This window comes from Coregonus lavaretus (assembly GCF_964263955.1).
Source record: "Coregonus lavaretus genome assembly, chromosome: 25".
NCBI lineage: Eukaryota > Metazoa > Chordata > Actinopteri > Salmoniformes > Salmonidae > Coregonus > Coregonus lavaretus.
The window spans coordinates 6,341,530-6,365,812 of record NC_140012.1 but is presented as its reverse complement, the minus strand read 5'-3'; the positions used below and the strand labels follow the sequence as shown (position 1 = coordinate 6,365,812).

The following is a 24,283-nucleotide window of genomic DNA, read 5'->3' as shown; positions in this document are numbered from 1 at the left end:
GGGTGTTCTTTAATGGAAGCCTCTCCAACATAATCCAGGTAGAATCAGGAATTCCCCAGGGCAGCTTACTTTTTTCAATCTTTACTAATGACATGCCACTGGCTTTGAGTAAAGCCAGAGTGTCTATGTATACGGATGACAACACATTACACGTCAGCTACTACAGCGAGTGAAATTACTGCAACACTTAAAGAGCTGCAGTCAGTTTCAGAATGGGTGGCAAAAAATACGTTTATCCTAAATATTTAGACTGTAATGGATTAAAATAAACTGGGGAGGTGTATTCTCTTTACACTTAAATATAACCAGCTTAATGCTTTGTTGACAAACAGACAGATGGATATAAATGGACTTCCTGATGGCCACTGAGGTGGTCACTCACCTCGTCATACTTGTCAAACAGCCTCTGGAGAAACTGGTGACCCAGATGATTGAGCTCGGTGGTGCAGCCCACGGGCACCCGTAGCCTGTCAACACATAGAACACAGCCATATACAGTTCCTTCGGAAAGTATTCAGACCCCTTGACTTTTTTCACATTTTGTTATGTTACAGCTTTATTCTAAAAAAAAAAAAAATGTGTTACTTTTTTTATTGTATCAATCTACACACAATACCCCATAATGACAAAGCAAAAATAGGTTTAGAAATGTTTGCTAATTTATTAAAAATACTAAATGTAAATATTATATTTACATAAGTATTCAGACCCTTTACTTAGTACTTTTTTGAAGCACCTTTGGCAGCGATTACAGCATCGATTCTTCTTGGGTATGACGCTACAAGCTTGGAACAGGTGTATTTGGGGAGTTTCTCCCATTCTTCTCTGCAGATCCTCTCAAGCTCTGTCAGGTTGGATGGGGAGCGTCGCTGAACAGCTATTTTCAGGTCTCTCCAGAGATGTTCGATCGGGTTCAAGTCCGGACTCTGGCTGGGCCACTCAAGGACATTCAGAGACTTGTCCCGAAGCCACTCCTGTGTTGGCTTGGCTGTGTGCTTAGGGTTGTTGTTCTTTTGGAAGGTGAACCTTCACCCCAGTCTGAGGTCCTGAGCGCTCTGGAGCAGGTTTTCATCAAGGATCGCTCTGTACTTTGCTCTATTCATCGTTCCCTCGATCCTGACTAGTCTCCCAGTCCCTGCCGCTGAAAAACATCCCCACAGCATGATGCTGCCACTACCATACTTCACCGTAGGGATGGTGCCAGGTTTCCTCCAGATGTGACGCTTGGCATTCAGGCCAAAGAGTTCAATCTTGGTTTCATCAGACCAGAGAATCTTCTTTCTCATGGTCTGAGAGTCTTTAGGTGCCTTTTGGCAAACTCCAAGCGGGCTGTCATGTGCCTTTTACTGAGAAGTGGCTTCCGTCTGGCAACTCTACCATAAAGGCCTGATTGGTGGAGTGCTACAGAGATGGTTGTCCTTCTGGAAGGTTCTCCCATCTCCACAGAAGAACTCTAGAGCTGTGTCAGAGTGACCATCGGTTTCTTGGTCACCTCCCTGACCAAGGCCCTTCTCCCCCCGATTGCTCAGTTTGGCCGGTGGGCAACTGTAGGAAGAGTCTTGGTGGTTCCAAACTTCTTCCATTTAAGAATGATGGAGGCCACAGTGTTCTTGGGGACCTTCAATGCTGCAGAAATGTTTTGGTACCCTTCCCCAGATCTGTGCCTCGACACAATCCTGTCTCGGAGCTCTACGGACAATTCCTTCGACCTTATGGCTTGGTTTTTGCTCTGACATGCACTGTCAACTGTGGGACCTTATATAGATAGGTGTGTGCCTTTCCAAATCATGTCCAATCAATTGAATTTACCACAGGTGGACTCCAATCAAGTTGTAGAAACATCTCAAGGATGATCAATGGAAACAGGATGCACCTGAGCTCAATTTCAAGTCTCATAGCAAAAGGTCTGAATAATTATGTAAATAAGGTATCTGTTTTTCATTTTTATAATTTGCAACAATTAAAAAATATATGTGTAGATTGCTGAGGATTTTGTTTTATTTAATCAATTTTAGAATAAGGCTGTAACGTAACAAAATGTGGGAAAAGTCAAAGGGTCTGAATACTTTCCAAAGGCACTGTAAATAACTGGGCATATATAACAAACAAGACGCTACTGGTTTGAGGCTAAGATAACGGACAATCGATCGCTCTGGCTTGATAAAGGAATATTAAATAATGTAACGACAGGATGTTTTCTGGAAAACACTGACTCACCAAAAACCTGTGACAATACTTGTGCAGTATCATCACCGATATCACATTACATCGTTGGGGGAGGTAACCAACTTTCTCTCCTATATGTCTGTGAGTGGGTCAGAAACATACAGTAGTGGAGCCAGAACACATACTGTGGGTATAGGTAGTCATCCATCAGCTCCAGCGAGTCGTCGTAACCAAACTTCCTCAGGATGGTCCATGTGGTCTCGTGCCGCCCCCTTTGGATGAATAGTGTGTTGAGGAACAGGAAGCCTGGTGGAAGAGGATACAATTAGAATCATGTCTGTTAAAGCTGTTATTGCATAGGCTGAATACTTAAACTATTGACACTAGCAACATTGAATTCCACAATTTTACCGAAGGCTAAACCCAACATTCCCCAAGTCCTATATCATGAAAGGCTGAGCCATCTCACTGTAGGTTCATCCCTCACCGTTCAGCGTAATGCCGTTATCCTGAACCCCGTCGCTCGTGTTCTTCCATACAACCGTCTTCACGTCCTCCAGAGCTTGGGGGGCCAGAGGATTCCCGAAGCACAATTTCTGAGGAACCGCACAAACACATTCAGTTAAAACTATACCCGGCTGTTCCAATGGTCTGGGCAGTTTCACACCTGACCTGCACATTTTTGTTCTCTACGCATGTTCTTGTGGCACGTTAGTGTGGCACGCGCACGTGTGTGTGTGCACATATACAGTGCCTTTTAGAAAGTATTTACACCCATTGACTTTTTCCACATTTATGTTGTGTTACAGCCTGCATTTTAAATGTATTAAATTGAGATTTTTGGTCGCTGGCCTACACACAATACCCCATAATGTCAAAGTGGAATTATGTTTTTCAATATTTTACAAAAAGTATTAAAAATGTATCTTGAGTCAATAAGTATTCAACTCCTTTGTTATGGCAAACCTAAATACGTTCAGGAGTAAAAATGTGCTTAACAAGTCACATAATAAGTTGCATGGACTCACTCTGTGTGCAATAATAGTGTTTAACATGATTTTTGAATGACTACCTCATCTCTGTACCCCACACATACGATTATCTGTATGTCCCTCAGTCGAGCAGTGAATTTCAAACACAGATTCAACCACAAAGACCAGGGAGGTTTTCCAATGCCTCACAAAGAAGGGCACCTATTGGTAGATGGGTAAAAATAAAATAAAGCAGACACTGAAGATCCCTTTGAGCATGGTGAAGTTAATAATTACACATTGGATGGTGTCTCAATACACCCAGTCACTACAAAGATACAGGCGTCCTTCCTAACTCAGTTGCCAGAGAGGAAGGAAACCGTTCAGAGATTTCACCATGAGGCCAATGGTGACTTTAAAACAGATAAGAGTTTAATGGCTGTGATAGGAGAACACTGAGGATGGATCAACAACATTGTAGTTACTCCACAATACTAACCTAATTGAACGCAAAAAGAAGGAAGCATGTACAGAATACAAATATTCCAAAACATGCATCCTGTTTGCAACAAGGAATTAAAGTAATACTGCAAAAAATGTGACAAAGCAATTAACTTTTTGTCCTGAATACAAAGTGTTATGTTTGGGGCAAATCCAATACAACAAATTACTCAGTACCACTCTGCATATTTTCAAGCATAGTGTTGGCTGTATCATGTTTGGGAGTGGTTGAAAATTACACAATTACCCAGAGGGAAAAGGGGGAGGGTCATGCTTTTTCAATTTTAGTAAGGGAGAGAGTTTAGTATTTAAAAAAAATGTAGTCCAGGGTAGGGTCATTTAATTTATAATCGATTTAAATGTCATATTGCTCAGGGTTTGAGAATGAGTTGCTTATTATATCTCGATGTGTGGCCGATGCTGCCCCCATCCCTGATTTTCTGCTGGCCTCGCAATATCAAGTGCGCCTAGAGTGGTCTCAGTCAAATGATCCATAGGCTATACTGATGTACCGTTCAGTTTGAGAGGTAGAGCGCCAAGATGAGAAGGAGGACCGGAGGTAAGCTTGCTACTGCTATCATTTATTTTAATTTAAAAAACACATTTCTTTGCCCATAATGTAGCTTTTTATCAGAGTTATTGACCTCACAATAAACCATATTCGAGTAATTTACATAACTTACATTACTATGAAGCGCAGCCGCGGAGATGGACAGCGCATGGGTGCTGAAAGTAGGCTAATTCGAGAAGGCCTAATTCATTTAAACATTCTTCATTTTAATTTGACTTGAAGCTACTTACAATAATAGGATTTTGTGTTGGAGCCTATTTCTTCCTATTCAAGAAATAAGAGGTAGGCCTACCTGTTTGACAGACAAAATCATAGTCTACTATCCATAGATTTTGCCAGCCAATTCTTTCAGTCACCATGCACTGCTTAAATATCTGTGTCAGTAAAGGGCTTGGTGTGTTAAATTAAATCCAGGTTTCTAATTTGTTGCCGACTAACCAGCCCCCATTAACTGGTTAACAAATGGTTACATTTGTTCAAAACAGTAAAATTAAGTGACCAACAGAAAATACTATGCATGGAAGGAACTGACATTTTTTCATTAAGAGCTTAAAGAACATGCGACAATAGCAAGCCTCTCATATTGTTGAACATGCAACTACTGTAATGAAGCAGAGAATGTAATTTTCAAACATTTGCCAAATTGCAATTTGTGGGGAAAAAAGCTGTTCTAGAAGACACACCTGATATGCGAGCCGTTTCATGTGACAGAGATGAACATCTCCTTTAGAAAGAGGGAATACTTAAATATGCAACAACTAGGATGGGTTGTTAATATGACTAGGACTGTGCCTTTGGCTTCTGGACAACAAAATAAAGTTGATATGAAAACCAGTAGACCAGGAGCGAAATGCTGTGAAACGTTGTTGGTTTCTAGCTTACGCCTCGATCACACAGACAGGATCATTGCATTTTGGTGCACCAGAAGTACATCCATTTCCAATGGAACGCTGCGTATGCCTTGCAGCATCGCGTGGCAGAGGCAGTTGCAGTGCGTTCTGGTGTGGTGCATACCTTGGATTTATCGAATGTATGCATCAAACTGTATGCGTGACGGCTTGACAGAAATGGTAGCAGAAGGTGAATGTTGAACTTTTGTTGCACGCATATCCAGATTACATTTACATTTTAGTCATTTAGCAGACGCTCTTATCCAGAGCGACTTACAGTTAAGTGAGTGCATACATTTATTTTTCATACTGGAATCGAACCCACAACCCTGGTGTTGCAAATGCCATGCTCTACCAACTGAGCTACATCCCTGCCGGATGACGCTGCGTAACATTTTGCATAAGCACTGTCGGTGTGATTAAGGCGTGTTGTTGTTAGCTGTTTCGTGCTGCTACTCTCTCTCCCACTGCTCCACTGCAGCCTGCGTCTGTGAGTTGCTTAGCAACGAGTCTCCGCTCTGGCTTGCTGGCGGCTCACTCTGATCTGGACACATGACATTTTTAACAACGCTTTTTTCCGGATAAAAACGAGTTCATTGCATCCGCCGTGGAGCCCAGTTTCATAATATTACCATATGTCCCAGCTGCTTGTCGTAGTTTTGAAGTAATCACGAAAAAAGTATTATTTTAGGGCATTTTTCACCCTGCCAGCTCCTATTAGTTCTATTGAGCACTGTGGCACCAACTCACCTTCAGAACGTTCTATTCCCAGACCACTGTTCTACGTCACAATGTCTGCTTCGCTATTGTTGGCAATGAGACCTGCCCACGCTGGTAGTTAAAACGTCAACAACAAAACATTACTCATGGAACTCTGAGGTCGTCCCATTGTTTTCTATAGGGGAAATATAGGTATGTATGTCTATTTTGCTAAATATCTCACAATGTGTATATTTAGATTTTTTCAAGTTGAGCACCATTTTAATCATGAGAATCTCCTCTTTGTAATGATGTAAGTCTGGTCAGCGAGCTCGGTTGTCATCAAATGCTAGCCCCAAAATACTTTCTGCCCTTGCAACCCTGAGCTCCGCCCATTGTTTTCCTATGGAGAAGCATGCTGGTCTATTTGGCCAAATATCTCTCAATGTGTATATTTAGATTTTTTCAAGTCGGACACCATTTTAATCAGGAGAATCTCCTCTTTGTAATTATGTAAGTCTGGGCAGCGAGCTTGGTTGTCATCGATCACTAGACCAGAAATAGTCAGAAGTTTTCATTTTTTCCCTACTTCTCATTACGCAGACATAAACACAGTTCGAGGTGCGGATGTTTACTTTCTACACAAGTAGGTTTTTTTTCAGTTTCGTCCTAAAAGCAGATTGTAGTGGTGATATGAAAAGGGATACATTTTTTTGTGCCATTTAGGCGAAATGGAATTCTAAGCATAATTCCAGTCAAAATAGGCTCTGCGAACGTTCGATTCAATTCATTTGCTATGGCCTCGCGCTAGTGTTCCAGCTTAGCCAACGTTCTATTGCCGTTTTTCAGCCTTGGACGACATAAAAAAATTGCCACATATCACCTACGAAGACATCTTCAATTATGTTGTCTTGTCTCTGTGTGGCTGGGTCAGATGAGGAGCAACAAAGCACAGAAGCATTTCAATACCTCCACAGCTGCAAAGTTGGACGGGTGCTTATTCACTGTCTTGAGGATAACAACCTGGTGTTCATCAAAGCAGATGTCCAGCCCAGTCAGAGCAAAACACACCATCATTCTGCCTGGATTCTTGTATCATATGTCGGCACGGTGGAGACGGCAGGGTGTCCTTACATTTTAGTCATTTAGCAGACGCTCTTATCCATAGCGACTTACAGTTAGTGAGTGCATACATTTTATTTTAAATTTTTCATACTGGCCCCCCGTGGGAATCGAACCCTCAACCCTGGCGTTGCAAACGCCATGCTCTACCAACTGAGCTACATCCCTGCCGGCCATTCCCTCCCCTACCCTGGACGACGCTGGGCCAATTGTGCGCCGCCCCATGGGTCTCCCGGTCACGGCCAGCTATGACAGAGCCTGGATGTTCTTGTGTTGCAGGGCAGGGGAAGTCTTGCAGTCATGCAGCTGCAATACTATGGAAGGTATCTTTCATACTTCCCACGGGGGGCCAGTATGAAAAATGTATGCACTCACTAATTGTAAGTCGCTCTGGATAAGAGCGTCTGCTAAATGACTAAAATGTCAATTGGATCACACAAAAAAGCTCGCTGGCTTTTTGTTTATCATAACTTGCCCTTTCTATGACTGACACATTTGATGATAGCTAGTTACTTAGCTAGCTAGCTAATTGTGACAATACCTTATCACTGACCTGAACTGATAAGGTTAACTATTACAACATGCACACAAGGTTCTTGGTTTCAATGGCTCATTGCATAAGTATATCAGTCTAATCTCGAATGGCAATGAGATAGGTACAGAATCAAGGTGAGTTTTACAATCAAATAGGAAATTACCAACAACCTAAACGTACTAGTTAAAAGGGAACTGTGTAAACTAGTCAACTGGGAACAACATGTAAACTAGTGTTCTGTACTGTAATTGACTATTTTAACAGTTTTTATTGAAGGTGCAGAATGCTGTGTATGGAGGATTGACAGGGATGTCCTGTACAGTGGAATTTAGTGCCAAAAAGGTTGAGCGAGATCTGTTTCAAACGTCACAAACCAAGTGACGAGTTCTCTGACAGCACCCCAGCCGCTTCTCCATCTCTACCTCCAACTCTTGCATACCACTCCCACAATACACTTAAGAAGTTTGGAAGGGGCCAATGTTCCAGTGGGGAGCCTTCTGCACATGTGCATCAAAGCTAAACCAAACAGTCATCAAGTTCCAGCAGCAGCCACACAGCTCATCAACATGCAGTGTCAGAAATGCTTGTAATTTTAGGACATTTATGTTAACCTGGAGGAGTGTAAATGTGCCAGCTTGGAGGAGGTCACTAAAGCACAGAGTGCCTCCCATGCATGGTATGATGCACGTAAATTTCAGCTCACTGCTCGCTCAGCAAAGAAGGTTCCTGTGCACACCTCAACAAATCCCGACAACTTTGTACGGGAGCATCTCTTCCCCAGGTTCCATGGGAACTCTGCAACCACATATGGCAAGGAGAACGAGCAGGTGGCCTACACATGGATGAAGAGCTGTGGGTTTAGTCTGGAGAGTAGAGGCACAGTAGTGAGTGTCAAGGAGCCGTGGCTTTCTGCAAGCCCAGATGGAGTGTTAAACTCTCAAGAACTTCTAGAAATCAAATGTCCTGTTCTGAGTAAGAAGTGTGAGTTTCTGACTGAACTGTTCTCCGGCAAACTCACAGATGTGAAGCTGGTGGATGGGGTTCCTCAGCTGCAACCCAATGGAGCCTGTGGGTATTACATGCCACCTGGGGCGGCAGGTAGCTTAGTGGTTAAGAGCGTTGTGCCAGTAACCGAAAGGTCGCTGGTTCTAATCCCCGAGCCGACTAGGTGAAAAATCTGTCAATGTGCCCTTGAGCAAGGCACTTAACCCTAATTGCTCCTGTAAGTCGCTCTGGATAAGAGTGTCTGCTAAATGTGTAAAATGTAAATGTAAAGTGCAAATAGGCATATTCTGCACAGGACTGGAGAGACGCAAACTGCTTGTCTGGGCTACATCCGAGCAGGTTGTTATTGATGTGCCTTTTGAGGTGAAGTTCTGTGCTGATGTTATCCCTAAACTGAAGGCATTCTATTTCACACACATGCTGCCAAGGACAGTAGATGAGTTCCAGTCCGTCAGGCCTTGATCACACCGATAGCGTCATTGCGCAAAATGTTACGCAGCATCATCTGGATATGTGTGCAACAAAAGTTCAACATTCACCTTCTGCTACCATTTCTGTCAAGCTGTCTACGCATACAGTTTGACGCATACCAACGTATGCACCACACAGTACCAAAATGCAATGACCCTGTCTGCGTGATCGAGGCGTAACTCTGTGCTCCAAATATGTTCATCTATGTGGCATCTAGGCTCGGGGCCTAATACTTCTGTGTTTTTAAATAGTTCTTATATTTTGCGCCTTGCAAAGCTCTCTCTGCCAGCTCTACCTTATTATGTTATTTTTGTCTTGCATAGTTCTCTTCATATGCACATTTACCAGGTTATATTTGCATAATTCTTGGTGGGGTTTTTTATGTCTTGCCTTGTACAGCTCTCTTCATACATGTTTATCTAATGCCTAAGGATAACTCCTTATGATTTGACTATTTTTATTGTACCTTATATGACTCTTTCTTTTCATATGGCACTTCATGGACTTATCTAAGCATACCGTAACTCATCTTACACTTAGCAAATTATGGTGTTAATAAAAACAATATGAAATTCCACTTTGTTGACATTTTCTTTGATATTTAACATTTTGAAATGAAGGACGAGGAGGCATGTCTAAGCTTTTCAAAGGTGTTTTCAGTTTGATTCTGGGTTTGGTTTTCAAGGGCACAAATTAAGAAAACAGTACTTGATAAACAGTTGTCTTCCCTCTTGGTCTGTTAGACATTTTGATGTTGAAGAAAATGTATTGTAAATAGGTTTAAGAAGGCATGATAGCAGCACCTAGTTGATGCCTTTAATTATCAGGAACAGACAAAGTTACAGTACATTTCAAATGTAGGAACATTGAAAATGATTCAGATTAAACAGGAAACCATCTACAGTGGCTTGCGAAAGTATTCACCCCCCTTGGCATTTTTCCTATTTTTTCTGTATACAGTGCATTCGGAAAGTATTCAGACCCCTTGACTTTTTCCACGTTGTTACGTTACAGCCGTATTCTAAAATGGATTAAATTGTTCCCCCCCCCATCAATCTACACACAATACCCCATAATGACAAAGCAAAAACTGTTTTTTTAAATATAAATTTTAGCAACAAAAATAAAAACGTTATCACATTTACATACATTACCAGTCAAAAGCTTGGACACAGCTACTCATTCCAGGGTTTTTCTTAATTTTTTACTATTTTCTACATTGTAGAATAATAGTGAAGACATCAAAACTATGAAATAACACATATGGAATCATGTAGTAACCAAAAAAAGTGTTAAACAAATCAAAATATATGATATTTGAGATTCTTCAAAGTAGCCACCCTTTGCCTTGATGACAGCTTTGCACACTTGGCATTCTCTCAAACCAGCTTCATGAGGTAGTCACCTGGAATGCATTTCAATTAACAGGTGTGACTTCTTAAAAGTTAATTTGTGAAATGCCTTTCCTTGGAATGGAAGACCCAGAGTTACCTCTGCTGCAGATGATAAGTGCATTAGAGTTACCAGCCTCAGAAATTTCACAGAGTTCAAGTAACAGACACATCAAAACATCAACTGTTCAGAGGGGAATGTGTGAATCAGGCCTTCACGGTCGAATTGCTGCAAAGAAACCACTACTAAAGGACACCAATAAGATCAAGAGACCTGCTTGGGCCAAGAAACACGAGCAATGGACATTAGACCGGTGAACATTTTCAAATTGGAGATTTTTGGTTCCAACCGCCTTGGCTTTGTGAGACGCGGTGTGGGCGAACGGATGATCTCCGCATGTGTATTTCCCACTGTAAAGCATGGAGGAGGAGGTGTTATGGTGTGGGGGTGCTTTGCTGGTGACACTGTCTGTAATTTATTTAGAATTCAAGGCACACTTAACCAGCATGGCTACCACAGCATTCTGCAGTGATACGCCATCCCATCTGGTTTGGGTTTAGTGGGACTATCATTTGTTTTTCAACAGGACATTGACCCAACACACCTCCAGGCTGTGTAAGGGCTATTTTACCAAGAAGGAGAGTGATGGAGTGCTGCATCAGATGACCTGGCCTCCACAATCCCCCGACCTCAACCCAATTGAGATGGTTTGGGATGAGTCGGACCGCAGAGTGAAGGAAAAGCAGCCAACAAGTGCTCAGCATATGTGGGAACTCCTTCAAGATTGTTGGAAAAGCTTTCCAGGTGAAGCTGGTTGAGAGAATGCCAAGAGTGTGCAAAGCTGTCATCAAGGCAAAGGGTGGCTATTTGAAGAATCTCAAATATAAAATATACACACAGCAGATCTCGGATGGTGAAGCCCCTGTCTGCCATAACTTCATCGCCAGGTTTAAGGTATTCAAGGAAACCAGAGTTTTGGGTGATGAACTTGTCACTGCATCTGCCTCCATATGCAGGAGAGATGAACATAACGTGTCCACATGGAGCAATGGCAACCAAATACTTTAGAGTATTGCTGGAATAATAGTGGCTGTATGACTCCCCTCTGGAATCAAGATTATGTGCATTCTGAAGAGTGGTTTCAGAGCAGTGGATGATGCAAGTGGTGTTGGGGAAATTCTCTTTGAAGCATCGAGGCAATGTGTTCAGGATTGTCTCCGTCGGCAGCCATGGAATGTAGATCCTCATGTGCTCCTCAATTGTGTCAATCCAGTAGGAAAGGATTCTGCTCACTACTCCCTGGGACACAGCAAAGTGTTCAGCAAGGTCACCCTGGAGTAGATTCAGCTTCAGCTAGGTGATCAGTATTTCATCAGTGATATGCATTTTGAAGTTAGCTGTGTAGCATTTCTGCGGAATTTCTGCAGAAATGCTACATGGTTAGGGCTGTTGCGTTAACCGTATTACCGCCACACCGGCGGTCACGACTCATGAAGGCTGTCAAATTCCACATGACCGTTTAGTCACAGTAATTAGACTTCTCCAAGCTCTGATGCTGCTGCTGGTCATTAGTAGCCTACCAAACTTGCTAACTGCCTGGTACTCAGCACTCTATTGTTCCTCTAATCACTCTGATACCAATGCAAATGCATTCGAAAATCTAATCAAACACTTCATGAGAGCCCATGAGCTCATGTTGCGCAACATTTCTATAGGCTATGCAATTGCTGGAGAAAACAGAGTGATGGCAGCTAATAAAAAGAGGAGGATCCCATCAGCTTTCTATAGGCTAGGTCTACTATATTTATTTCTCAACATTCCTAATATTAAGCACATTGCTTATATTTACAACAGGAGTATAGCCTACCTGGCTGGCATGAAAATAAACCACGGTGAAAAGCGTCCTCCATTCGCTATTTAAGTGCATAGATGACATGTATTTTCTCCCGCTGCCCCTGTTTCGATACAGGTGCATGATAATGGTCCATTCTAAATCAAAACAAATGTCACACATATATTATTTAGTGTATGTAAAGAAAAGATTAAATCAAGAATAGTCTGATGGGTGACAATATGAGCCTATCACTTGTGAATTATATATTATCACTTGTGAATGATGCCCAGCATAAGAAACAATGCCTTTTGTGACTTTTTCCAATCATACTCGCACACCTCATGTAGCCTCGCCCATAGGCCTATATGTTTTAATAAGGTCTGTATCACAACTAAAGTGGCCAAATAATACAGTAGATTGACATTGGCTAGTGCTTTTGCTGTTCGTTAGGCCTACTCATCTTGTTGGCTGACGAAAAGTAAATGTGTACAGTTCTTCCAATATCTTCAATATGCACCTCGGAATTGGATAAGGACGCGCGCAGTTGCGTCCCTGATGTCTCGGTCTTCACTTGTAGCCTGTGAGAAAGACCCGATCACGTGACGGAGCATGTGAGTGAGAGGCACTTCGAATTACGCAGCACTCCGGGCCGCAAAAGGCATGGATTTTTTTAGGGTGCATTACGACCACAAAGGGGATGCCGCTGTGAAATTCGAGGCATTATCAAGTGCTTGTCAAATTGTGAATGAGAGACTATTGGAGTGTGTACAGCCTGCGCAGAAAACAAAGCAGAGCTCATGCCTTTCAAGTGACTTTTTTCAAATAATCATTAGTCTCATCATGCAGCCTTACAATGTATTAAAAATCAAAACATATAGCCCAATGTTTGTAGAACAACTAAAGTTACATTAATAACTCTAAATTAAGCATACAGGAGTACCTATTTCTTTGTTAACCGCTCAACACAGAATAGCTGCATGTGCGTACTCCCTCAAATCGTTTGGAGAAAATATTTATTTTATTCAGCTTTGTTCAATTGTATTCTTCATACTATAAAATAATGCCACGGAGTTATAAGCAAATCTTGTCTGCTAAATGAACTGGTGTAGCCCACAGCCATTTGGCATAGCTAAATCAGGACCTAACATAAGGACAACTCAGAGTATGCTATTCTTTTCTACTGAAATAGATAGCGAATTAGTTAGCTAGCTGCAAACTATTGGCCGGATGTGATTAACTGGAAGTCCTCCGCAAAAAAAGCCTAAACAGACCCCGTCCATATTTCTGTAGAAAATTAGGTGAATAACAATGCTTTAGTCCGCAATGCTTTATGCTAGAACAAGCTTTAAAATACAGGGGAAAGACTTGCTGAGGAGTATTTCTGTCGGTAATACAGCCCTTTTGTGGGGAAAAACTCATTCTGATTGGCTGGGCCTGGCTGCCAAGTGGGTGGGCCTATGCCCTCCAAGGCCCACCCATGGCTGCACCCCTACCCAGTCATGTGAAATCCATAGATTAATGAATTTGTTTCAAAATTGACTGATTTCCTTATATGAACTGTAACTCAGTAAAATCGTTGAAATTGTTGCATGTTGCGTTTATATTTTTGTTTAGAATTTGTGACACGCTACAAGCTGGAATGGAGCACTCAGCATTTCAACAACACATCAACAACAGCACTTCAACAACATGCCTATACATTTCGCATTTAGGCTGTATAAATGAAATAAAAAAAGATAATTACATAGTATAAAATAATAACGAAATGAAAAATGCCTTATTAGGCTATACAGTCATTCTAGAGTGCCTTTTGAATTTAGTCTAGCAGACTATCTTATATTCCCATGCTCTAATCAGTCGACACACATCTATTTTGTAACAATATCATAAAATAAAATAGTATAAATTAGAAAATGATAGATTCCCAAATGAAAAAAAGTTACAAGTGAATATAGGCCTACAGTTGAAGTCAGAAGTTTACATACACCTTAGCCAAATACATTTAAACTCAGTTTTTCACAATTCCTGACATTTAATCCTAGTAAAGATTCCCTGTCTTAGGTCAGTTAGGATCACCACTTTATTTTAAGAATGTGAAATGTCAGAATAATAGTAGAGAGAATGATTTATTTAAGCTTTTATTTCTTTAATCACATTCCCAGTGGGTCAGAAAGTTTACATACACTCAATTAGTATTTGGTAGCATTGCCTTTAAATTGTTTAAATTGGGTCAAACATTTTGGGTAGCCTTCCACAAGCTTCCCACAATAAGTAGGGTGAATTTTGGCCCATTCCTCCTGACAAAGCTGGTGTAACTGAGTCAGGTTTGTAGGTCTCCTTGCTCGCACACACTTTTTCAGTTCAGCCCACAAACTTTCTATAGGATTGAGGTCAGGACTTTGTGATGGCCACTCCAATACCTTGACTTTATTGTCCTTAAGCCATTTTGCCACAACTTTGGAAGTATGCTTGGGGTCATTGTCCATTTGGAAGACCCATCTGCGAACAAGCTTTAACTTCCTGACTGATGTCTTGAGATGTTGCTTCAATATATCCACATAATCTTCCTTCCTCATGATGCCATCTATTTTGTGAAGTGCACCAGTCCCTCCTGCAGCAAAGCACCCCCACAGCATGATGCTGCCACCCCCATGCCTCACGGTTGGAATATTGTTCTTCGGCTTGCAAGTTACCCCCTTTTTCCTCCAAACATAACGATGGTCATTATGGCCAAACAGTTCTATTTTTGTTTCATCAGACCAGAGGACATTTCTCCAAAAAGTAAGATCTTTGTCCCCATGTGCAGTTGCAAACCGTTGTCTGGCTTTTTTATGGCGGTTTTGGAGCAGTGGCTTCTTCCTTGCTGAGCGGCCATTCAGGTTATGTCGATATAGGACTCGTTTTACTGTGGATATAGATACTTTTGTACCTGTTTCCTCAAGCATCTTCACAAGGTCCTTTGCTGTTGTGCTGGGATTGATTTGCACTTTTCGCACCAAAGTACGTTCATCTCTAGGAGACAGAACGCGTCTCCTTCCTGAGTGGTATGACGGCTGCGTGGTCCCATGGTGTTTATACTTGTGTACTATTGTTTGTACAGATGAACGTGGTACCTTCAGGGGTTTGGAAATTGCTCCCAAGGATGAACCAGACTTGTGGAGGTCTACAATTTTTTTTCTGAGGTCTTGGCTGATTTCTTTTGATTTTCCCATGATGTCAAGCAAAGAGGCACTGAGTTTGAAGGTAGGCCTTGAAATACATCCACAGGTACACCTCCAATTGACTCAAATTATGTCAATTAGCCTATCAGAAGCTTCTAAAGCCATGACATCATTTTTCTGGAATTTTCCAAGCTGTTTAAAGGCACAGTCAACTTAGTGTATGTAAACTTCTGACCCACTGGAATTGTGACACAGTGAATTATAAGTGAAATAATCTGTCTGTAAACAATTGTTGAAAATTACTTGTGTCATGCACAAAGTAGATGTCCTAACCGACTTTCCAAAACTACAGTTTGTTAACAAGAAATTTGTGGAGTGGTTCAAAACGGGTTTTAAAGCCTCCAATTTAAGTGTATGTAAACTTCCGACTTCAACTGTACCTGATGATATGCGGCTGCTGTGTTAAAAAACATAAGCCTTTTTCTCGAATTCATTGATGATCAGATCCTTCAGTTGTAACTGGTTCTGTTGCGATACATTTTTACAGTTGATAGACAACTTTAGCACTGTTCCAAACTTAGACTATCCTGTATAGAAATCAAAACGTCTCCGGTGCTGCAGCATGGGCTCATTCATTGTCATGATCTATTGTTGTATTAAAAAAGATCCTGCTCGTCTGGAGTCACGTAAAATAAAATAGAATTGTGTTTATAAAAGGATATTTTTTTAATCTGACAGCAAATAAGATGATAGATGCAGTGCTTTTATTATAATGGAGATCGTTTCACCCCTTCCTCTTATCCGCGGTGGTCTATGAATCCACAACCTTCTGGCTACCTTGCCATGTAATGCTTACAAAACAAAAGAACAGTTTCTAAAACTGCATATCTAAGACTCTGGTTTGTCCTAGGAGTGAGGGTAAACGGTAGGCATGTTCTCTTCTATCCACTTTATGTTTAAATTATTATTTTGGGTATAGGGGAGGGTCACTTGTTTGTTTTTTTCAAGCGTTCAAGGCAGGTGGGGTAAAAATATATATTTTACTGACATTATTTTCATTTCAGAGAGGTCAGATTTTCTACAGGTATCCCTCATATATAACATACAGTCCCTTATGGGTATGCTTGTAAACAGTAAGGACTGAGAGCTTTTCAGGATTAAAAAAGAAACGGAATGAAGCTAAGCACAGGCAAAATCCTAGAGGAAAATCTGGTTCAGTCTGCTTTCCACCAGACAATGGATGATGAATTTACCTTTCAGCAAGACAATAACCTAAAACACAAGGCCAAATCTACACTGGAGTTGCTTACCAAGAAGACAGTGAATGTTCCTGAATGGCCAAGTTACAGTTTTGACTTATATCTGCTTGAAAATCTATGGAAATGGTTGTCTAGCAATGATCAACAACCAATTTGACAGAGCTTGAAGCATTTTGAAAATAATAATGGGCAAATATTCTGCAACCCAGGTGTGCAAATCTTTTAGAAACTTACCCAGAAAGAGACACAGCTGTAATTGCTGCCAAAGGTGATTCTAACATGTATTGACTCAGGGGTGTGAATACTTGTAAATGAGATTTCTGTATTTCATTTAATACATTTGCAAAGATTTATACATGTTTTCACTTTGTTATTATGGGGTATTGTGTGTAGATGGGTGAGAAAAAAAAAATGGATCCATTTTGAATTCTGTCTGTAACAACAAAATGTGGAATAAGTCAAGGGGTATGAATACTTTCTGAAGGCACTGTATATGAATTGATGAATGGGTGGATAGAGAGAAGGATGGATGCATGAGCGTTATTTGACTCTCACCTGGAAGCAGTTGAGTTCAGCGTCACTGAGGATGCGGTCATGGTCCTGGTCTGAGATGCTAAAGATGCGGCTGAGCGCTCGGACACACATTGGCTTTAACTGGAAGTAACATCAGAACACAGACACAGATACAGTTAACATCCAACCAAGCAATATTCCACAATAAAACCAGGTCATTCCACAGGTATAAGCTAAAGCTATCCCCAAAATATCCTCCCATCCCCAAAATGTCTGACCTGTTTGTCTTCCGGGTCGTAGAGCGGGGCGGTGGGGTGGAGCACAGCCTTTTGAGCGTAGTAGAACAGTTCAGAGATGTTCTTTAGGTTCTTGGCAGAACACTTGGGAGGGGAAAGTCAAAACATCAGGTTTGCCTAATCATAGGTGTGTTCAAATAAAAACAGTTTCACTAATTATTGCTTGTATCAGATTGGTGTGAGTAATTTTTGGTGTGAAATCAAATTAAATCAAATGTTATTTGCCACATGCGCCGAATACATTACAATGAAATGCTTACTTACAAGCCCTTAACTAACTATGCAGTTTTAAGAAAAATAAGTGTTAAGTAAAAAATAGACAAGTTACAAATAAAAACAATTAAAGAGCAGCAGTAAAATAAAATAACAGCTATATACAGGGGGTACCGGTACAGAGTCAATGTGTGGGGGCACAGGTTAGTCAAGGTAATTGAGGTAATATGGACATGTGGGTAGAGTTAAAGTGACTATGCATAGATAATAAACAGAGTAGCAGCAGCGTAAAAGAGGGGGTGGGGTGGGGTGGGGTGGGGTGGGGGACAATGCAAATAGTCCGGGTAGCCATGATTAGCTGTTCAGGAGTCTCATGGCTTGAGGGTAGAAGCTGCTAAGAAGAGTGAGGCAGGCAGCTGAAGAGAGAAGAGTGTGTTTGAGAGGTGAGCCTCACCTCTACACAGGTCTCAATCTCAGAGAACTGGTTCATAATAGGTAGTATGGTCTCCATGGAGCTCCCAGAGCGCAGGTCCGATTTATTACCCACTAGGATTATGGGAACTCTGTGACATCATAAGGAATGAACGTTAACATCAAAGGTATCTAATGTTTTATGACACATAGACCTAAGATGCTAGTTAAAGAACAACACTTTTAGGCAAGGACGACTTTAAGCATGCTTATAGAGAAGGGCACTCAACATGTACTGCACTGACACAAATGACTGATGATTGGTTGAAAGAAATTGATAATAAGAAGATTGTGGGAGCAGTACTGTTAGATTTCAGTGCAGCCTTTGATATTATTGACCATAAACTGTTGTTGAGAAAAGTTTTATGGCCTTTCATCCTCTGCCATATCGTGGATTCAGAACTATCTATCTAATAGAACTCAGAGGGTTTTCTTTAAGGAAAGCTTCTCAATGTCAAACATGTAAAGTGTGGTGTACCACAGGGCAACGCTCTAGGCCCTCTACTCTTTTTTCTATTTTTTACCAATGACCTGCCGCTGGCATTAAACAAAGCACGTGTGTCCATGTATGCTGATTCAACCATATACGCATCAGCAACCACAGCTAATGAAGTCACTGAAACCCTTAACAAAGAGTAGCAGTCTGTTTTGGAATGGGTGGCCAGTAGTAAACTGGTCCTGAACATCTCTATAACTAAAAGCATTGTATTTGGTACAAATAATTCTGTAAGTTCTAGACCTCAGCTGAATCTGGTAATGAATGGTGTGGCTGTTGAACAAGTGGAGGAGACTAAATTACTTGGTTTTTACCTTAGATTGTAAACAGTCATGGTCAAAACATATAGATTCAATGGTTGTAAAGAAGAGGAGAGGTCTGTCCGTAATAAAGAGATGCTCTGCTTTTTTGACACCACACTGCAAGTCCTGCAGGCTCTAGTTTTATCTTATCTTGATTATTGTCCATTCATATGGTCAAGTGCTGCAAAGAAAGACCTAGTTAAGCTGCAGCTGGCCCAGAACAGAGCGGCACGTCTTGCTCTTCATTGAAATCAGAGGGCTACTATTAATACTATGCATGCCAGCTTCTCTTGGCTGAGATTTGAGGAAAGACTGACTGTGTCACTTCTTGTTTTTATACGAAACATTCATGTGTTGGAAATTCCAAATTGTGTGCATAGTCAATTTACACACAGCACTGACACACACACTTACCCCACCAGACATGCCACCAGGGGTCTTTTCACAGTCCCCAGGTCCAGAACAAATTCAAGGAAACGTACAGTATTATATAGAGCCATGAGTGCATGAAACTCCCTTCCATCTTATATAGCGCAACTGAACAGCAAACCTGGTTTAAAAAAACTAATAAAGCAACACCTCACAGCACAACACCTCTCCCCCCATGTGACCTACTTGTTGTGTGTATGTACTGACATGTATGTGTAACTGATAGATGCACACATACACTACACTATTTTTAAATGTATGTAAATTGTAAAGTATTTTGTCTGTAATGTATTTTTCATTATATGTCAGACCCCAGTAAAACTAGGTGTCGCCATTGGCGTCGGCTAATGGGGATCCTAATAAATCAAATCAGACACACCAACTTCTAAGCACAAGCACATGTAATTGAAACAACAGTATTTTCATACTTGTTCCCCTTCTCTGCTTCACCGTTTACCAAGGGGATCCATTTTGTTCGGATCTGGAAGGTGAGTAACATACAAAATTATAACAAAACACTAACAAAAGCTCTCATTTATCATATTGTTGGTCCCATACTGTAGGCTACATTATACAAATGCTTGTTATACCATGCCAAATGCTTCCATATGGGGTTGCTCTAAGAAGGTATTTGAAGCTCTATGGAAGACATTGGGTCAAGACAGAGAATTGACACCCACCATCTCAGATTGTGCTGAAATTGTTTCTGTAGTTAGAAACAGATAAGATTAGCATTCCTGAAACATATATCATTTTATCTCTGAGAAATTAAGCTAAATGATTGCACCCAAATTGGCCATTTAAATGTATTGGATTTATATAATTATCAATAAAAATTGTACTTAACATCGGATTTGGACCATAATTCTTCCTAACAATGAGTAAGGCATGGAGAATCCAATTAAATGATAAAAAGCCACCCACGCACCCCAACAACCTGTATACAGTATCAGTTATCTATGTCTGACCAGTAGAATGGTGCTGCGGCTTGGAATATTGCTTTTTCATCCTATGTAATGTATTCCCTGTGAATCTGGTGATGTTTTGTTTTTCTCCTGTTCATAGAAATTAGCCATTGAAGTTGCTTGCATTATTTACCATAAATTAGTGTGAAATTACCAGGTTTTGCCCACTAGATGCCGCTGTTTCTACTACTGCCACACCCTTTTATCCATTTTGCTGATGTCCTGTGTTTATTAAATGGATCACAACTTTCTTTGCAAGCTTGGGTAGAAAACCAATAGCTTTTGCTCATGATTAAAATAAATAATGTGGTCATCCTCACAATTCAAACCAGTCCTCCATGAAAGCAATTAAAATCAAATGTTATTTGTTACTTGCTTCGTAGACAACAGGTGTAGACTAACAGTGAAATGCTTACTTACGGTTCCTTTTCAAACAATGCAGAGTTAAAGAAAAATAAAATAGTGACAGTGAATAACAAATAAAAATAAAGAGTAAAAATAACATGGCTATATATAGGGAGTAGAAAATAACAAAGAAAATAAAGGGTCAACGCAGGTAGTCCAGGTAGCCATTTGATTAGCTTGTTTAGAAGTCTTATTGCTTGGGGGTAGAAGCTGTTCAGGGTCCTGTTGGTTCCAGACTTGGTGCATTGGTACCGCTTGCCGTGCGGTAGCAGGGAGAACAGTCTGTGGCTTGGGTGGCTGGAGTCTTTGACAATTTTATGGGCCTTCCTCTGACACCGTCTGGTATAGAGGTCCTGGATGGTGGGGAGCTCGACCCCAGTGATGTACTGGGCCGTACACATTACCCTCTGTAGCGCCTTGCGGTCGGATGCCAAGCAGTTGCCATACCAAGCGGTGATGCAGCCAGTCAAGATGCTCTCGATGGTGCAGCTGTAGAACGTTTTGAGGATCTGAGGGCCCATGTCAAATCTTTTTGTCCTTCTCTTAGGCTTAATCTGTGTCCAGGAAACGGTCCCTCTGTGTGTGGTTTATTCCCTTCAAAAAAGGTCTGGATTAGTTAGACCATTACTGGTGAACAAGCAAACTATTAGGCTACAGCAGTTCTAATGGCTTCAATGGTAAAAGTCCCAAACACACTCTCTATAGTGTTTTGCAAAGATAATAGTGTTGGGTTTAATGGTAAATGTCACTAATCACACTACATAGAGATGTTTTCGTATATCATTTTATTGAAAAACATACGACTGCCATGCAATGGTTTATTATTTTATTAGGGTTGTTGCAACATTTTGATCACTAGCCCATTTCTCCATCAAAGTTTGGGGCTTGTAGGAAGATTCTTCATATTAGAATTGCACCATAGGGATAGCCCTCTCAGAAAGCAGCCATTTGTTGGACAATTCAAGGAGAGTTTAAGCATTAGGTTGCTAAGAGAAGGACAAACTGAATTGCTTTCATGGAGGACTGGCTTGACTTGTGAGGATGAGCACATAATTGATTTTCATCATGAGTAAAAGCTATTGGTTTTCTACTCAAAGTTGCAAAGAAAATGTGGCTTGAGGAAAACTTTTCCTGATAAAAATTTTTTACACATATAAAAATACAGGTGGAATAAATGTGGGATTTTAACTTGGGAGCACCAGTGCCGCTAGAAAGAAAATCTATCAGATAATACATTTAATGGCACACATGGTTACATCTGTATAGTTCTTTCAACTCCGGTGCACTTGGGCGGTTGTTACATTTGTATCATTTGAGGGGCGCGCATCCCGAGCAAAGTACTTTGTATAGTTTTACTTTGTCTGTGAGAACTATTAGCACAGGTGAGTTTACGGAAGAGTATTAGGGCCAAGTGCAACAAAAAAGAAGTGACGGGTGGTGGCACTTCAATTATTTATTTGCACAATGGTACTTAGAAGTGGCAATATTTTGAAAATAAAGTGGCAATATTTCAGGAATGAAGTGGCAGCATTGAGAATAAAGTTGACATTTTGAGATTAAAGTCACAGTTCTATTTCAAGATGAAATAATGGGATTTGGTTAATTGCATGTCTCCCTGGCGGCCTGTTGCTGTGCGCGCCACCTTTGAAATGCCTGAGTTAGACGACCAGTGAAACTATACTTTAGAATGGCTTTAGTAACAAGGAAATCCTTGCTATTTTAGCACATAATAACCATATTAAACTCAGGCATTTCAATGGTGGCGCGCCCGCACAGCAACAGGGAGCCAGGGAGACATGCAATTAATAACCAATTCACATACTTTCATCTTGAAACATAACTGACTTTGTTCTAAAAATGTCGACATTATTCCCAAAAAATTGACTTTATTTATTATTATTGTTTGTCTGTAAATATTGCCACTTTATTCTCTAAATATTGGCACTTTTTAAAAGTACTATCCATGCAAAGAAAAATTATCCAAGTACCACCACCCATCGCTGTATATTTCTTTTTTCTCTTCACTTGGCTAATACTCTTCGGTACAAGTTTAATTACATTTAGCAGTAAGGAACTATGAAAATAGTTAAAATAAACCCTATTTAAATCTATGAAAATGTTTTGTCACAGAAAATCGATGATGTGCAGTATGGATCAGATGAGATGGATGTCATTACCACTAAATAAATTATTAGGAAAAGTTTTTTCCTAAATTTTTTATCCCATCAAGGTGTGCCACGGTTCAAAAAAGGTTGAGAACCACTGATCTAGTAAGCAAAACCTGGTACTTTCACACTAATTTGTTAAATAATGTAAGAGACTTCAAATGGCACATTTCTCTGAACAGGGGGGAAAAAAACATCACCAGATTCACAGGGAATATATTACAAAGGATGAATAAGCAATACTCCAAGCCGCAGCTCCATACTACTTGTCAGAGAGAAATTATACTGTACACTAGTGGTCAAAAGTTTTAGAACACCTACTCATTCAAGGGTTTTTCTTTATTTTCACTATTTTCTACATTGAGTAATAATAGTGAAGACATCAAAACTATGAATTAACACATATGGAATCATGTAGTAACGAAAAAAGTGTTAATCAAATCAAAACATATTTTATATTTGAGATTCTTCAAATAGCCATCCTTTGCCTTGATGACAGCTTTGCACACTCTTGGCATTCTCTCAACCAACCTCACCTGGAATGCTTTTCCAACAGTCTTGAAGGAGTTCCCACATATGCTGAGCACTATGTTGGCTGCTTTTCCTTCACTCTGCGGTCCGAATCATCCCAAACCATCTCAATTTGGATAAGGTCGGGGGATTGTGGAGGCCAGGTCATCTGATGCAGCACTCCATCACTCTCCTTCTTGGTAAAATAGCCCTTACACAGCCTGGAGGTATGTTGGGTCATTGTCCTGTTGAAAAACAAATGATAGTCCCACTAAGCCCAAACCAGATGGCATGGCGTATCGCTGCAGAATGCTGTGGTAGCCATGCTGGTTAAGTGTGCCTTGAATTCTAAATAAATCACAGACAGTGTCAACAGCAAAGCACCCCCACACCATAACACCTCCTCCTCCATGCTTTACGGTGGGAAATACACATGCGGAGATCATCCGTTCACCTACACCACGTCTCACAAAGACACAGCGGTTGGAACCAAAAATCTCAAATTTGGACTCCAGACCAAAGGACACATTTCCACCGGTCTAATGTCCATTGCTCGTGTTTCTTGGCCCAAGCAAGTCTCTTCTTATTATTGGTGTCCTTTAGTAGTGGTTTCTTTGCAGAAATTCGACCATGAAGGCCTGATTCACACAGTCTCCTCTGAACAGTTGATGTTGAAATGTGTATGTTACTTGAACTCTGTGAAGCATTTATTTGGCCTGCAATTTCTGTTATCTCTAATGAACTTATCCTCTGCAGCGGAGGTAACTCTGGGTCTTCCATTCCTGTGGCGGTCCTCATGAGAGCCAGTTTCATCATAGCACTTGATGGTTTTTGCGACTGCACTTGAAGAAACTTTCAAAGTTCTTGACATTTTCCGTATTGACTGACCTTCATGTCTTAAAGTAATGATGGTCTGAGCTGTTCTTGCCATAACATGGACT

The 24,283-nt window shown here is 40.8% G+C and overlaps 1 protein-coding gene across 1 annotated transcript in view; it reads right to left on the bottom strand.

The window, feature by feature from the left end:
• Positions 1–24,283, bottom strand: part of LOC311100609 (mitochondrial Rho GTPase 2-like) — a 70,140-nt gene that overhangs the window by 22,605 nt on the left and 23,252 nt on the right. Inside the window, exons 6-12 of the mRNA XM_084141537.1 lie at positions 19,726–19,778; positions 18,054–18,162; positions 17,369–17,470; positions 17,133–17,231; positions 2,654–2,762; positions 2,352–2,472; positions 383–467 (exon numbers count right to left, since the gene is read on the bottom strand). Coding sequence (XP_083997663.1) covers positions 383–467; positions 2,352–2,472; positions 2,654–2,762; positions 17,133–17,231; positions 17,369–17,470; positions 18,054–18,162; positions 19,726–19,778 — 678 coding nt within the window. The remainder of the gene's footprint in view (positions 1–382; positions 468–2,351; positions 2,473–2,653; positions 2,763–17,132; positions 17,232–17,368; positions 17,471–18,053; positions 18,163–19,725; positions 19,779–24,283) is intronic.